Source organism: Numenius arquata, chromosome 9 (genome assembly GCF_964106895.1).
Source record: "Numenius arquata chromosome 9, bNumArq3.hap1.1, whole genome shotgun sequence".
In the NCBI taxonomy this organism is placed as follows: domain Eukaryota; kingdom Metazoa; phylum Chordata; class Aves; order Charadriiformes; family Scolopacidae; genus Numenius; species Numenius arquata.
The window spans coordinates 45,455,842-45,472,817 of record NC_133584.1 but is presented as its reverse complement, the minus strand read 5'-3'; the positions used below and the strand labels follow the sequence as shown (position 1 = coordinate 45,472,817).

General features: G+C 37.3%; 1 protein-coding gene across 2 annotated transcripts in view; it reads right to left on the bottom strand.

Moving 5' to 3' along the window:
* Positions 1-16,976, bottom strand: part of ASAP2 (ArfGAP with SH3 domain, ankyrin repeat and PH domain 2) — an 87,352-nt gene that overhangs the window by 50,086 nt on the left and 20,290 nt on the right. For both annotated transcript variants that reach the window (XM_074154197.1, XM_074154198.1), the window contains exons 2-4: positions 13,813-13,885; positions 9,693-9,838; positions 482-556 (exon numbers count right to left, since the gene is read on the bottom strand). In XM_074154197.1, the coding sequence (XP_074010298.1) occupies positions 482-556; positions 9,693-9,838; positions 13,813-13,885 (294 nt within the window). The remainder of the gene's footprint in view (positions 1-481; positions 557-9,692; positions 9,839-13,812; positions 13,886-16,976) is intronic.

The window sequence follows — 16,976 nt, the reverse complement described above, 5'->3', positions numbered from 1 at the left end:
TATCATCATTTGAGTCCTAAGTTATTATTATTTCAAATATGAAATATCCTCAGGGCACAAACAGATCCCAGCTTTGTTAAGAAAAATCCTATGCTCATGCAGTCTAATGTGTCTTTCTTAATAGTCTGTATAGACACAGGTAAGTTTAGAATGCTAAATAAATATATTAATAATAATCCTTTTAAATATAGTACTACCCCCTCCTTAGCTAAGTAAATATCTAAATTCTTACATCTCTTCCTCTGCTGCCCTCAGGGCTGCTTTAAAGCTTCTCAAATGTTGTTTTGTATACATGGTCAAGAGCATATCAAACCACAAGCAGAAGGGATGATTCGATTCACACACAAGAAAAACATCTCTTGTTTATTAAGCTAATACATTACTTTAGTATCCCATGCCTTCCATCAAATAAGATTAATATGCTAGCTAAATGTATTTATGTACCAACAATAATTTTTATATATAAATAAGAAAACCATACCCCTTTTACTCCTTTCAGATCTCCCTTCAGCAAACTGTCCAATGGAAAAGTGATTATGTTGTTCATATTCTGAATCTGTAACAAGAAAATTACATCAAAATATTTAATATATTTTAACACAGAACATACTTTCTGAAATGTGTGAACTACGAGAGTGTTGCACAAGGTATTATTTTCCTAACCCTGCTTTATGAAGCTGTTTATCAGTACAGCCAGTAATCAAAGATGGAGGCAACGTGAGTTAATTAAACTTACTCTGAAAACACTGTAACCCAAGCCAGCAGGAAACCTGCAGAATTACTGCTGATGATTAATATTTCATCCAACAATGACTACAAAGTAAGACCACTAGTTTTTACATCGCCTGATTTCACTGTTTAAATTACATGAAAACAATCGTGCAATTTTTCAGCACTTACATATTAAGTTCATCTGTATATTTTAAATTAATCTTGTTTATTTTTCATTCTCTTCAGACGTATGTCATAAAATGTATCTGCTACTCTCACAATACATGGCATCTTACTCTGATAGAAGTTATAAAGAAAAAAAGTGCTGGCCTGTAAAAAAGCCACTATTCAAGTATTTTCTATGTATTTTTAAAAAGTAATACATCTGCCTTGTTTATCTCATACAAACTTTGAAATAGGATTTTATGAGGTCTTGAGTATGCCATTAATTCAAGAAAAAAGAAAATTTCAAGAAAAAAAAATTTCAAACTAAGACAACAGTATCCAAATCATGGTTTTAGATAAGTATCTGTACAATAATATTTTGTTACAGAAAAAGGCTGAAGAAAGAGTAGGACTAAGAAAGTAACTAGTATACACCAAGAAAGGAAAGACTTCATGTGTAATCCTCTGTGATTCAAGGTATGGGCCATGATGTCTACGCACAGAGTTTAAACTGTAACAAGTCAAATGGATTGCACTAAAGAGTAAAAACCGGAGTTCGGAAAAAAATCAGAATAACTTTTGCAGCAGTTTCATGAAGGTTGCCTTTGGATGAGTTTCTTTTTTTGATGTTATTGTTAGCTGTTCTTTTAAAATGTGATTATTTTTTTTAAGAAGCACTGAAATGTATATATGGAGATGGATTTCAAATGTTTAAAGTACAGAAAGTACTTTGCATCATGTAGCAACAAATGTTTCTGTTTCTTCAGGAACTTCAAAATCGTTTTAGCATAACCCATCCAGAGAGGCAAGGACACTAACAGGAACTTCAAGAAAAAAGTATTTCCAGTTGTTATGCTTAGGATGCCCCAGAATGGAAAAATACAAAATATTATCACTCTAGAGTTACTTGGTAGCCTCACTAGAACAGACTCAGAAGTCCCACCCCCAGTACTCAACAGTTGCTATTAAAACATACAAAGCCCCCCAAACCCCAACCCTTCCTCTTCCTCTACTGCCTTAATGTATTTGCTTGAAATTTTAGCCAGCAATCAAAGAGAAAGTGAATATACATCAATTTTCAAGCTTAATCAGATTGCCTCTGCATGGGAAGGTTGAAGAAATACAGAAAAATCCGGTCTTTTAAACTCTTACCACAAGTGACATTTCCCCTTCTTCACCCTACTTTTCCTCCTCCCCAAAAAGCTGCAGGACTCAACTACAGTCCTTTTGAATCAATAAGTTAAATTTCAACTCTCTGCATTTGTTTTTGAAATAATTCCTATAAAAATTGAATGAGCAACATTTACACATGCTTAGCTGGCAGAGCTGGAAACCATCCAGCTCCTAAGTTCACAGCAGTGCTGCAACTTCTGCATATCAACGTAACCATGGTCAAAGTTAATAAAATTATATGTTGTAGATAAAAGAGATAAGTGAAATGGTTTAAATCACACAAAACTTAGGTAAAAAAAAAACAAACTTCTGGAAAAAGACAGAAAGAACACACATATCTTTGGGCATGCACATCTAGAATGGCTATCCAGGTAGAGAAGCAGCAGAGGTCTCATCTAAGATCTCATCCTTTGCAAAGTTCTCTACTTTATTATTCTACTTTATTAGTATGTTACAGTCAGATGTCAAACCTGAAGATCAACACTTTATAGCCTCCAGTTAATTATTCTTCTAATCCAGATAATTCGGCACAAAGCAAGAGTAAAGCATTTCTCAACAGCAGGCTCAAATAGTTTTTTCCTTAAGCTAGAAAGAAAGACTGTCAGGCACTCAAATATTAGCCCAGACATAGAATCATAGAATCATAGAATCATAGAATCATCCAGGTTGGAAGAGACCCTTGGGATCATCGAGTCCAACCATCTACCCTACACTACAAAGTTCTTCCCTATATCATATCCCCCAACACCACATCTAAACGTCTCTTAAACACATCCATTGATGGTGACTCAACCACCTCCCTGGGCAGCCTCTTCCAATGCCCAACCACTCTTTCTGTGAAAAATTCTTTCCTAATGTTCAGTCTAAACCTACCCCGTTGGAGCTTGAAGACATATTCGTATAAACATCAATCGGCCTCTAAAACAGTTCTGGATGTTTCCTAGAATTTCAAGTCGTGGAGCCTGAAAGTCCAAAGTAACTTTAAAAAAAGAATAGGAGAAAAACGCCAACATTCTTTTTAGAAGTTTGGAGAACCCCTGCCTATTCAAATTAATTCCTTCTATATGCTATCACCTGTATATTGCTACCAGTCTATTGTATTCACGGTGCTCCTATTTTACTTGCAACAAATGTAAACATACATAATGCATGAAGTTGTCATTATTAACCTAGTTAGATGAATCATACTTGTTCGTATTTATAAATCGGCAAGAAGGATACAGATAAAAGATCTTACATGTTTTTTCCCCTCTTTCTTGAGAAGCTTGAGCTGAACTATCTAAAAATATAGACCCATTTTTGGCATGCGGCGAGGCATTAATATGCTGCGGCTCCTACTTTGTGTGTATACAGGGAGCTAAAACGTATATAACAGCCTCTACATTTTGACTATTTTACGTTTTAAAATATTCTTTAAAAAGAGACGTGCACAAATGTGCAGAAAAGCTTCACAGAAATTAAAGTCATCCTATGTCAGAGGAATACTAGCAAGTTTCATGTGTTTTAAAAAAAAAAAAATAAAAAAAAAATAGTTGACCTGGTTTCCACTTCCAACACTGCAGCTTTGGCACACTCGCAGTTTTCCTCTGACAGCATCCAACAAGATAAGATGACAGAGACAGGGTAATAAATTAAAACTTCCTAAGTTGGAGAAAGCTCAGGGGAGGAGAAGAAGAAATGGCAGGAGGGAGAATGTAAAAATAAACAAACACGTAGCTGCCAGAAGCAACTGGCAGAGGCAACACACAAGCCAACATTTGCAAAGGGGAAAGAAGATTTTCAATTACTTAAAGACCCTATGGCTAAACACTGAACTTCTTCACTTGCCAGCCCTCCTGTTTATTTTAAAGTCTTTTTCAGAACAGCTTCAGATAGCGGTGCCTACAATACATGAGTAGGCTTTGCTGTTTTCTAAATCCAAGGGAAAAAAAGTTAAAAACTTTTCTTAATGTGCAGATAAAGAGAGTGGACCTTAAAACATTTTTAATTCAAACTAAATTCAGGCAGTTGAACAATGTACGATATGACTCTTATTGCTATTACTAAATTGTAGATGTAGTTGGCTGAGGGCTTCCCAGCCCCCAATGAACTTGGGTGTGCCCAAGTGCCAAAAGTACTGCCTGTGAACAAATCATTGTTTGTTATTTTCATTTTTTTATGGCAAGTACTATCGGATCGAATACTTTTCCCAAAGTTTTCCCAGTGGTGTGAGCTTTAGTACGACAATGTCAATCAAAACAGCAGGGAACAAATGGAAATCAGAACATCCGCTGTAGACAAGACACAGTTTGTTTGGCTGAACTTTGAGCTTTTAGCATCTAAGCCCAAGACTTCAGAAAATCACGTAACGTACAGACTTGTAGTGCAAACTTTCATCTTTGTCCACACCTCCTTCCCACGCAGAAGGACACAACACTGCCTTTCCGCTGTCCTCACCCCCTGCTCCACCTCCAGCAAGGTGGTGCATCCTGTAGCACAAACTGTATCCCCCCAGGCTGGTGGCTGAGGTGGGACATCACCCACCACCCGTGTGTGCCATAGGAAAAGTGACTCCAGCGAAGCAGGAGCTGAACACCACTAAGTGCCCATGTGGAGCTACTGGCTCAGCTGCCAAGAAAAATGCCTTCACACAAGATACCACATGTTACCACTACTTGGGAACAGCCCCTGTACCACCACTGATACACGAACTACAGGCCGGCAACTTCTCTATTAGGAAGTGCAAACGCAGAATGACAGGAAATACATTGTTAAAGGTATTCTTAAAAGCCCAAACTGAAGTATTTCAAAAGCAAAGCAAGAAAGAGACTTGAGGTTATTCCAGCCCATCTTCCTTGCCAATGGAGAATTCCCAACTGCACATTTTCTAACCTAAATTAAAACACCTAAGTGGTAGGCTTCCACCACTTTCTCTGGGACACTTCAACTAATATTTTCACAGTGAGATCCCATTTATATGCAATTTATTATTTTCCTCTTCCATAATCAAAGTTATCTGTGAGGCAAACCACACATTTCCAATTCTTCTAAGCTTTCTTCATAAATCAACCTATTCAAGCCCTGATCATTTTTTTGTTACTGTCCTCTCAATTTCCTCCAGTTGGATCAATATCTTTTTGGCAAAGAAATAAAGATAAGATTCCAGGTGGAGCTGAACCCATGCCACTAAGGAGGAATTATTACATCTTGGTTTATATCTTTACAAGTGTAAATCAAACAGTACTCTTACGTTTATCCTCTCACCATTAAGCCAATCTTTCCTCAGATGTACTAGTGAAAAACAGAAACAATACATATATATATGTATTGTTAATATATAATACTCCAACCTCAAATATGTATATCAGTAGCTTTTTTTATACACTAATTAAGATGAGTCCTTCTAAACTAAATATGCCTGTGAAGGTTCAGGCACTAAACATATTTTTACAACCTTAGTCTTACCTATTATCCCGAAAAGAAAATTCTGGGCATTAATTTCTTAAATTCATTGTCTAATACAGAAAAGATATTTTCTTCAGTTTTGTTGTCTTTTATATTTAAGCAAATATCCTTCTTACATATAAAAACTGAAGTCAAACAGGAGCATATGGTTACAAAATATTATGTTGTTCTTCCATTTTTCCTGGCTAAAAATCCAAGGTTTATTAATAGAAAAACTTCTCACATAGAATCTTTCTCCCAGCTACCTTCCACAGAGTGGAAATATCAGATTCCAGTTCTCTCAATCCATCATGTTTCATTAGCTTTAAATTTAAATAAATGAAAAAGAAAGGACAATAATATGTAGAAGAACAACAGATACAGAAAATGGAATTTGTTATATAGCTACTTCATCTTCACAGATCAAATCCCTTTTCAAGGAGTGCTGACAAGGATGACAGGCAACTACAGATTTTATTTCTTCTTGGTGAAGCAATCTAATAGGATTGAAAGGAAAAAAACATTTAAAGTGCAAACACATTGCAATGAGCCTTTCCTTATCCAAACATTATTCATATTAAGACTCACACCTTTACCACTTGGCACTAAATTTATTAGGAAGACAGAGTAATTAACACTATAAGCAAGCACCATACAGACCTAACCTGCCTGGGAACTGCGAGTGCTACCATTCCATCGGGAATTAGCACCAAGGTTACCATCAAGAAGCAATGCTGTACGTGCCACAAAAGGCACTGGGTTACTTCTGAAAAAGCCTCTAGTATTTTCTGATAGTTCACTACCAAAAAATGACATATTGATTGCTCAGTCATCTTAAAAACGTTTCTAATCCAGAAAAAGTTGAAGCTTGATATTTCAGTTATAGCAAGAGAAAAAAAAAAAAAAGGCACAGTATATCATAAACTGATCCAAACTGCAAACAATGTGATAGAAAGGCTAAAATGAGTAGTTACAAGGACCTGATATGCAGTAAATGTCATTTTAATTCTTCTCTTAAAGATGCGTTTTGTAAATCACTTCAAATGTGAAGAACCAATGTTCTTCAAGGTGTTTTTTGAGTTTTATGCACTATTTAAAAGTGCACACATAAAAGCAGTGTAGCAGAACACATATAAAAACCCAAGACCTGAACTTTAACTTGAATAGTTTACAGTTGAATAATTGGATTCCAAGATGAAAAAAACTCCAGATGTTAATGAAATACTTTAAAACACTGATAGCTTGATAAGTCCACAAAAACATCAAAGTCTTTTGGGAAAACTTTAAAAATAATAGAGAAAACAAGAACCTAAAATCCCTGCTAATGTAGAAGAACTTTCTAACAGCTTTCCTTTAGCTTACTAAAGACAAGTTTAAGGAAAATCTTTTCGCAGAAGCACTTTAGAGCTACAGCTTTAAATGCCACCCAGGCCAGAGCTGACAGAACACATCAGCTTCTAGAAACAAAAGCAAAACATACGACAAAGCAAAACTTGACAGTAACCCTAAAGCTTTGCCAGTGTTAATAGCTTTGGCATCTGCTCCAGTCCGAACACGTCCTCTCACTTCCTTGCACATTCCCCACTCATTTCAGCTAATGTCTTCTGTGGAAATCCAGTGCCCTATGAAACTCCAGGGAAAGATCTATTTAAAAAGGTATCTTTCAGATTTTTTTTTTTTTTTTTTTTTTAAACAGCAGCAGGTTGTATGACCCTGGCTACATTTTTGATGAAACTATTTACAACCAGAATTTGTTGGGTGCTACAAGGAAACACCAGAGGAAGGGGATGTTTTTACTGCCAACATGCTTAAAACATTCAGAGTTGGATACTTCACCACCCTGTGAGAATGCATGGGGCTTGTTTCATATATGGGTATGCCTACAAAAAAATAGGACCCCAAATTATTTCCAGCTACTCTATAGGACTTTTTACACTAGTCAATGGCCCTGTAATCTCTTAGAAAAGTAGACCTCCCTCAGTGAGCTTGAGAACAGATTTTCAAAGTGACTGGTTACCAACAATCTATTCTAGAGGTATTAACTTCTAATAGGCAAAGTTACATAAAACTATAATTTTGTTTTGTAATTCTTTTATAATTTTAGAATCCTTGTTTACAAATATAGTATTTTCAGGCAATAATAAAGTTTACATTTTTTTTCATATGTGTTTCTTTCTGGAGGAAACTATTTTCTTAGACACCAATTCAAGAAGCATTAGGTTCGCCTATTTCTTCAGCTTTCCTTTCCTAAGCAGGAGAAAACAGAAAACTTCAAACCTCAACAACATGATGCACATTAGGAAAGAGCAGAACCATACAGAGACCTGTCCTTCACCAGACAGCATTGAAGAACAGAGCAGGTACCTACACTTTTGCAATGTAAAAAAAAAAAAAAACCACCCAAAATTACATTTATATTTATGCAAAATTATTTGCTTCAAAAATAGAGAAAACCAAACCACAAACTGAGAAAAACTAAAGATTTAGCTACTGTCTCATGACATATCCTCTTTGCACACATACAAACTGAAGCAAGAATACATAGCAGTACAAAGCAAAAAAAAATTAGAAATATTCATTGGAGAAGACACACAAAACACCTAAGTGGCTAAAAAACCAATAAAAACATGCATCACACTTCCTATAGACATTTATTTTGGTTTTGTTTTCCTTTGCAGCTTGTGGAAGAAAAGTTATTCTTGTCAGAAATATTTTGCAAAGGTAGTAATTGCTGTTTTTAAGAGAACAAATAATTAAGATTTTTGGTAAAATGGCAACATTTTTTAGCTTTTAAAAGTCTCCTTGAAATATAATACATTAAAAGGTTTTTCTGGGGAGGGGGTGCAGCTTTTAGCAGATTGCTTTTTAAATCCACCTAAACATCACATTTCCCAGGTCCATTTGCCTAATGAAGTCACCATATTGCAATTAATATACGGTAGAGAGGGTTTTTCAGTCAACAGAAGGCATCAATTAGAAGACCCACTCTATTTCCCCTTCCATATGAGCAGTCTACCTCTGTATGGGAGACGCAGGATAACTGACTGACTCACACCCAATAAGGATGTCTCTTCTGATACATAATCTCAGACAATATTTGTACATCCAGAGGTATTCAAATCAATATGACCAATATGAAATACATTTCACTGTTCATAAATACATTCGGGGCTAGTTTCTCTCTCATCAATACCACAACTGGGCAAAAAGAGAGGACACCATCAGGGAGTGGATGAGAATGCCCTAAATCCCATCAGCTGGAAACATTCCCCAAAGAACTGATTATGACCAGCTGGCTGCAAACTACAGACATTTGGTCTAGACTCACAAAAGCATTTGATGTGTCTCCATCCCATTGATTTCAGCAGGCAGAGACTTTTAAATGTTTGTAGGAATCCGGGTCATCTCCCCTTCCTAGCCCCTGGTTTAAAAGTTCTGTGGTTTCAAGTAAATTTAGGACTTACTCAGACATGGGAAAACTCTAGCTAGTAGGAATAGTCAGAATCTGCTCTTTTTGTGCCCTCTGATTAATGTGAAATTGAGGCTGAAAATTCTCCATTCATAATTAAAACTCCCATTCTTCCATTTGGCTCCATCCCATTTGGCTCACTGAAGAGTGCTTTTAAGCCTTACTGGCTTCAGTTGCAGTATTGGTCCCCAGTGGACGCTATTGTCATTATAGCATTATGTTTGACTTTGTTTTCCTGACTCTTCCCTGAGAAGCAAGGGACTCTCTCTTCCAGGGACGCTGAAATCTTCCTTTATAAATACAAATGGAAAGTGTGAAAAAGTAAAGCAATAGCAACATGAACACAGAGTAAACCAAGTAAGGTTTTGCTGGTTTATCAATTTTAAAGCAAACTGATATGTGCATTTTATAATACGTCATAACAATTTTATTGTGAGAACTACTTTTATAACTATTTTTTTATAACACTTTTAGCTGTGAGAATTGTTGGAAAAGGGATTTTTGTTGGGTTTATTTGGGGTTTGTGGTGTGGGGGTTTTTTTGTTTTGTTATGATTTGGGTTTTTTTGAGTTTTGTGTTTTGCAAGAAGAAAGGCCAGGGCATGAGACTTTTTCCTAAGCCAAGAATTTTTTTAAGAATAGTGGTTGCTAAAACACAAATTGTCTTCCACATGAAGAGCTTTTATAATTCAGAAATACAGCTTTTGTAATAGCCTTAAAATTTCAACATGTTCTTCTTAAGTAATTCTTACCAAATTTTTGAAGAGTGCAGTTAATTCCTTTGTAAACACAGAAAATTTTAAAAATGCTGTTCCCAAATCTGGGTCATCCCTGCAAACACAGTTGCCTCCGAATTTCTCCAGTGCTTGTGTATACTGTTCTTCATTTTCCACGTGAGCTTCAAAAAGAGAAAAACATGAAAATGTCATCAGTATATAAAGGTTATTGAAATTATAATTGATTTAAAAAAAAATTCAGAAGATTTCTTGCTAAAAATGTGTACTTGATACAATAAACATATTATTTATATTTTAATGCTGATGCCAGAAGTATGACGTATCTTACTAATTCTGGTTTATGTGTATCTATTCACATGCTGTACAAAGGACAATATGTCATCAAGACTAGACAATCATTTGACACATCCACTCTAAAAAGACCCACAATATTTCTGTACCATACCAGAGACCGCATAACAATTCCCAACTCCTATAATGAGTCTTTTATTAACACTCTTTAACTGTGTGCTGTTACATTTAATTGTGTGCTGAAGAAAGAAACAGAGGAGATTAAGTGTGTTGGCAAAGTCCTGGATCTCTACAATTGAAGGCAAGAGATCAAATAAGACTCTCAGGTCATCTTAGGAGAGAAATGGGACTACAAACTCCATTACAGATGAGGACAAAACTCGTATCTCTGTTAGCTCGCCAATTCAGAGCAGCAGTGGGGACCTGAAGCAAATCCTAGCAGCCTGAATTTACCACAGGCCAGTTCAGTTCTCAAAGCAGTTTTGGTTCACGACAACTAGATTCCTTCCTGAGACAAGGAAACCAGAAGCTCTGCCCCAGAAGTGGTCCAGTGTCTAATGGAGACAGCAGATTCTGAATCAGTGCGGGCTGCACCAACACAAGTCATCCAGTACCACCTAAGGCTTCTGCCCTTCAGAAAGCTTTGAGCTGCACGTGTTGGGGGGTTATTCAGCCCAGGGAATGAGATGAAACCTAAGCCTACAGCAAGTTCCCTTGATTTAAATACAAAGGAATTCTGAGGGGTCTTACTCTTAACTACTCCGACCTAGCGATTAATTCCTAGGACACCAGATTACTTGCTTGTGTAGACAGGCATAAAAAGTCCCTGTCAATTTGATCTGTGGAATAAAACAGTCTTTCTGAACCCAAGCTTAGTGACCATGTCAAGCTTGAGCACATGGACAAAGCACACCAAGCTGGCACCTCGAAAAGTTAATGTTGCCTATTTCTTATTCTATCCATGGCCAATTTCTAACTCTTCAAAGGAAGTCACAAAAAAACCCACACCCTAGAAAACAAATTATGCATTAATAAGAACAAAGAGCCTTTCTTGGTCACTGAACACATGAGATCAGCATAAACCCTGAAGATTATTTAGAGAGGATTAATCTGTTCAAACAATCAATGATCCAGTTTCATTTCAAGCCCATTTGTATACATCAACACATTTAATATCCAAAGGATTCTTGATGCAATGTCCTTTCTCCAAATTTCTATGAATTAATTATACAACCTGTTCAATAAACCTAGCACACTCCAACTTAAAAACAAGCCTGTCTGTTCACATTCCTATTTGGACAGCCATTCACGAACTTTATTTCTCAAGTCGCTACAAATTTTCTTTGATTTCCAATATATGAAACTAAAACCCTGTGGAGCAGTGGTATAATATAAAGTAATTAAAAACTGTCATAACGTACATGCAGAATTGAAGTTACACAAACGGCATTAATTCTACAAGTTTCAGCATTCAGTGCTTGAACTTGCAGCTTGTAAAAGATAGTTTGCTTATAGCCATTCAATTTAAAAACTAAGTCCTAGCACTGAGCTGTACTTCTTTTTCCTCAGCATCAACAGCAGGGGCTGAGCACTTACTAAACTCTTTGCCTACTTGAGCTGTAGGACGAAGTAAGGATGTTCAACTAACACTATTGTGTGACGTACACACACCTGAACAAGCTTGGAACAAGCTGGCACAGACAGCAAAAGCCAGGGATGTGGCAGGTCACAACGCCTCTAGTTCACATGGCTACCCAGTAAGTTGAATTATTTCTATATTATTTTCTGCACTCTTTCTACTTCCTGCTTCCAGCTTAGCGTATCTGAACCCACGTGAGGGTGGAGGTCAGGGCACAATTCATACAGCAAAAAAGAGAAGGCTGCCACAGCATGAAAACAAGGTGAAAAGGTTCCTACCATTAATCGTTGTAGTTAGATGTGCAATCAGCAGCTGAATCATGCTGACTTTTTACTTTAGGAAACAAGAGCTTTCTATTCCATACAGCATCCCCAAGAGTTTTCTATTTCCCAGCATCCTAGGGACTGTTCTTCTGGATCTATGTATCAGATTAAACAAAGCCAACAAACCAGCAGCTCAACAGCAGTTCTGAGACATTCCCCAGAATGCTGATAGCAGTTATTGCAGCAATACTATTAGCTGAGCTGGTACTCCACAAGTATTTCTGAAGAACACAAAATTATATTTGTTCATGGAACCCTCCAAAATACTCTCCCTCCCCTACAGTTTCTTCCTGATGTATTTTAAAAGTTTCCTAACAAACAAAAGGTTTGGAATCTATCAAAAAAAGAAATCTGAGCCAGGTTTGTTCAAGGGTTTAGAGGCTTTTTTTAAGAAAGAAACTAAATTATGTACAAATTGGAATCACTTTCGAACCTCCATAATGGTTTCTAAATTCACACATTAAAAAAGAAAGCAAAACCATGTATACTCAATACTCAGGGAACCTACATTAAAAATCCAGTAACAGTAACTTATGAGTGCAGGGCCACAGTTTTTGTTTTATCAAAAGAAACCCCGAGAGCTGGCCAAGTGGCTGGGTTAGCGATATTTCTGCTGGTGGAAGAGAAATTCCTCCAGACTTTTATTGTCAAGATTGGGCAGCATGAATTTAAAAAACTAGGCAAGGTACTGATTTTATGCAAAAACTGCAGTGATTTGTTACAAAGCTCTAACAAGTACACTGATCATAAGGCATAGTCAAGCATTCAAAAGTTAAAAAAAAAAAAAAGCCCAATCAAAAACCCAGAAGAAAGGGTGCCAAATAAATGTGTAACAGATGACATAGCTCCAGATGAATCTTAAACTAGACTCCCCATGGTCCAAAGATAACCGCTTCATTACTTTAGGCAAGAAAGAACTTTCTTTCAATTAGCTGATAAGAATTATACCACAACAGCAGTCCTTGTAACAACCATATATCTGAACACCAATGTGCCCACAAGTTTTAAGATATTGGTGGCTCTCCAAGGTCGCCAGGCCTATCTATTTTGCATATAATATAGGTTTTGTTAGTTCTAATTGCTATGAACTGCAAAGTGAGAACAAAAGCCAAAAATATGCTGTTTCTTATCTACAAAAACAAGTACTGTTTCTTATTCACAAAATGCTGCTGATCCACAAAAACAAAAGCTTCAGTTATTTTTTCAAAGAAGATAAACACAAAACTCCATGAGATTGGCACACACATAAAAATGCATACAGCAATAGTTCTCTGTATTTTTATCAGCGTTGTAAGAGAAATATCTGACTTTGTGCATCATGACAATAAAAAATTGCAGCTCATCAGCTCTCTCATCATGAAGTTCTCAACACACATAACTGGAAGCCCCCAGGAAGGGTGAGGTTTTACAAAGCAGTAGAACCAATGGAGCTTCTTACCGCTGCCAAAGAGAGTAATTTCACCCCTGCCATGCCCTCAGGTCTTGATAATACATATATGCCTTACCGTTTCAGGTGCTCATCTAATCCCAGTTCAGTTGATTTCACTGCATATGCAGCTTTATATGTGCTAAAAATCTCATCCTGGGATCTGCCAAACACCAGGGGTGGCAGAAGGAGCAGGTAGCCCAGAGGAGGTGGCAAGAGGAGAGCATGGCTTCCCCCCCTTGGTAGCAGTGTGCCAGCTAGATGGGTTCAGCTGCCTCACGAAATTTCATCCTTACTGAGTTCATGATCAAGCAGCTAGTTCAAGACTCCTATTTTAAAATGTACATTTTTCTCTTAGAGTTACCCATATAACTCTTTCCGATTCAGTGAGACAACTGACTGTTTAAATCCTCCAATTACGCCAATATAAACTACCAGGAATTATTATGTGCTTACCCAAACCAGATATGTTTATGGCTTTGACAGATTTCTTCATTTTATACAGAACAGTTCGGTCGACATCCAGAGCCTGAAAAAGAAGAGAAAAATTAAATATGAAATGCTGGATAGTCCTCTGGTAAACCTGTGCCCTGGAAACCTTCTGCAATTATAACACTATTATGTTAGTTAACCTTATTTCTGTAATTAATAAATGACTTGCCAGTTGCTCTCACATCCATCCATACAACCTACTCTGTACTCTTGTCCACAAAAACACATCTCTCTTTCGCTCGTGACCAACATCACGTATACCCAGCAGCATCTAAAATGAAACTATTTACACAGTATCTTCTTCCTATGTTAAATTATTAAAGAAGCTTAAAACAGTTTCAGCCATCGTATGTTCTGACACTGCTGAAGAAACAAGCAATATCACTTCCCCAGGCAGAATATTAAAAATGGAATTTAATTTCAGTTTTTCTGGATAATGTAGTTAATTAATTGCACTCCCAACCATATGAACTTTCTCACTGCTATGCCGAACAAAATAAATTGCATATCTCTCAACTGTACTTCACACATTTTATCACTAGGCAAAGCTTTCACCAACACAACATAAAATTAAAGTTTAAATCCAGTCCAAAACACACAAGCACTTATAACCAATTTGTTTCAAAGAAAGAATTGGAAGCAGGTAACGATTTTCTTACTGAAATGAAATATGGGCAGACCCAAAACCGTACAATTGTTCTGGAACAGAGAAGCAGAATTATGGTTCTACAAATGATTAAAAAAAAAAAAAAAAGAAAGAAAAAAACCTTTGTGAACCATCAAGAAAATAAGTATGAGTTCCAGAGATGGGGATGTCTTTTAGACTCCACTGAAGAACAATACCAAACATTACAAATTATATTATGCCAAGAGCTGTTTAGCATGATACATGCTAAAAAAGCAAACAAAAAGGACCAAATTCATTCCAGTTTCCATTCAAAAGCTTTCAGTGAATTGCAGCAGCTACACATCTGATCTACCATTGTTTTATTGTTAATAATTTGTGTAAGAGAAATGATGTGGAAAAGCCAGTTCCTAGGATCCTATCCCATTATTTTAACATACTGAATGCAAAAAGAAATATTATCCCTCATATTTATGGGAGTAGTCTTAAACTGAATCCCTTCAGACCACAAATAGCTGGGCAAAATCTTTGCAGCATTCCATGGAAACCAACAGATTTAGATGTTGCCTTAACGTTATAGTGTCATGGTACTGCTATATCCATTGGAACTTTTACCTCCAGCATCTTTATAGTTCACATCTGAAACATATTAGTAGGAAAAATGCAGAGGCCTTTTCACCTGGAATTCTGAAATACAGAGGAAGGGGAAAAAAAACTTCTAAGAAAGCCCATAAAAGTCACACATTGTTCTATTCACCCTTTCCAGCAATTTGAATTGCATCCACTCTAACAAACCTGTGCACAGTGCGATCTCAAAGGTTAGATTAGTCACCTGTCCGGATGGGAGTACACCAGGTAAACTCCCTCACTGTGTATTCAGTGATTTCTAAAAATAACCTCAGAAAATAAGTTCAGATCAGCTGACTACAGAGGAATGATAATTTCACCGACAACTGCATCAAAGGGCAATTACCCTCTTGGAGACAAAGTGAAAGGAATGTCTCCAACTACAAGCATTATGAACAACAGTCCAAAGAGAAGACTGATGGCCAGAGACTTACAAGTTATAGATTCAGTTCCCAGCTAAGTCTCAGATTCGTGTGCGCAGTTGATAAATTATTTAATCTCCGCACCTTAATTTGGGGGAGGGGGAGAAGAAAGAAAAGAAGACAGTACTTCTTAAAAAAGAGAAGTGTTGGAAGGATAAATGCATTGGATGAATTATGAACCACTTGCACTACTGTGGTCAATGATCCAGACAGACATGGATTCAGGAAAATCTTCTGGTCCGTGACTGCCTCAGTCAGAAACCACAGACCCTCAGTAAGGGAAACACTTCAAGTCCTCTTCCTCAATCAAAGTCATCATTTTGGTTTGCACCTTCTCTCAAGCAACTCCTGCTTTTACTGGAATTAGGCAGTGGAAGAGCAAGCCCGTAAAAGACAGCATAGCCAGGGCCCAATAGAAATGACAGCTACTGCCCCAACACAGCAGTGATGACAATTCAAGCATTTCGCTATCCCAGCCAGCCAGTCCACATAAAAACTCAAAACAAGGGTGACAGGAAAAAAGCAACCACAGACACTACTGAGGGCAACAGAACAAGCAAAACATAAAGCCCTAAGGTGGTGAAAACGTACAGGGCTGTCAAGTCGGGCTTCCTTGGGTCCTCTCTTCTTCCCCTGCCTGCCTCCTCAGCTGGGCCTGTGCAAGTCCTTGTGTGTATGTGTTGTAAACCACCAGAGAGAAGCGATCTTGATCTCTTGAAAATGATGCGGGGTGGGGATGCTATTTTTCAGCTGGGTAAACTTTCTGGCTCTGGCTAGCAGGCAGTGCCTTGATACAACACAACCCAATGGGAAAGGCAATGGGAAAAAAACAGGAATGAGTAGGAGGACCAACATACCCAGGTGCCCCTGCTGAGGAATCCTCCAGGGACATCTCTGAACAAGAATTCAGTAGCTGCGTGAGTGTGGTGAGCACTTTTACTACGCTGCTATCTTCATCAGCTATGGGGTTTTTTAACCCTTATCGTTACATCAGTCTCAACATTTCTTCATATATTCATTCACCAAAATAGAAACAGGCTTTGTAAGTTCAGTTTGTCTGGAAACTGCTACCACATTTTGATGGTGATAGCAGAGACTGAGTCTGTAGAACGATGCTGAAACATCCAGGGAACCAATATGACTGAAGCCGGCTAGATACCATCTTGACTAACACTGACTCAACACTGACTTTGCTAGCTGAGGACTCACCTCAGCTTCTGTTCAGGTAGGTGATCCACTCCAAAGCCACGAGAAACAGAGACAAATTATCCCAGTATAGCAAAGTATCCTACCTTTGTATCAAGGCAACATGGACTCAATTTGTTATTTCTCCTCTCTCCCAGACAAAAAAAAAAAAAAAAAAAAAAAAAAAAAAAATCAACCAAAGAGTGAGGAATCAAAGTAATTTGTGACAGTCAGTACTCCATGCAATTGCATTTGCATATAAAACCTAA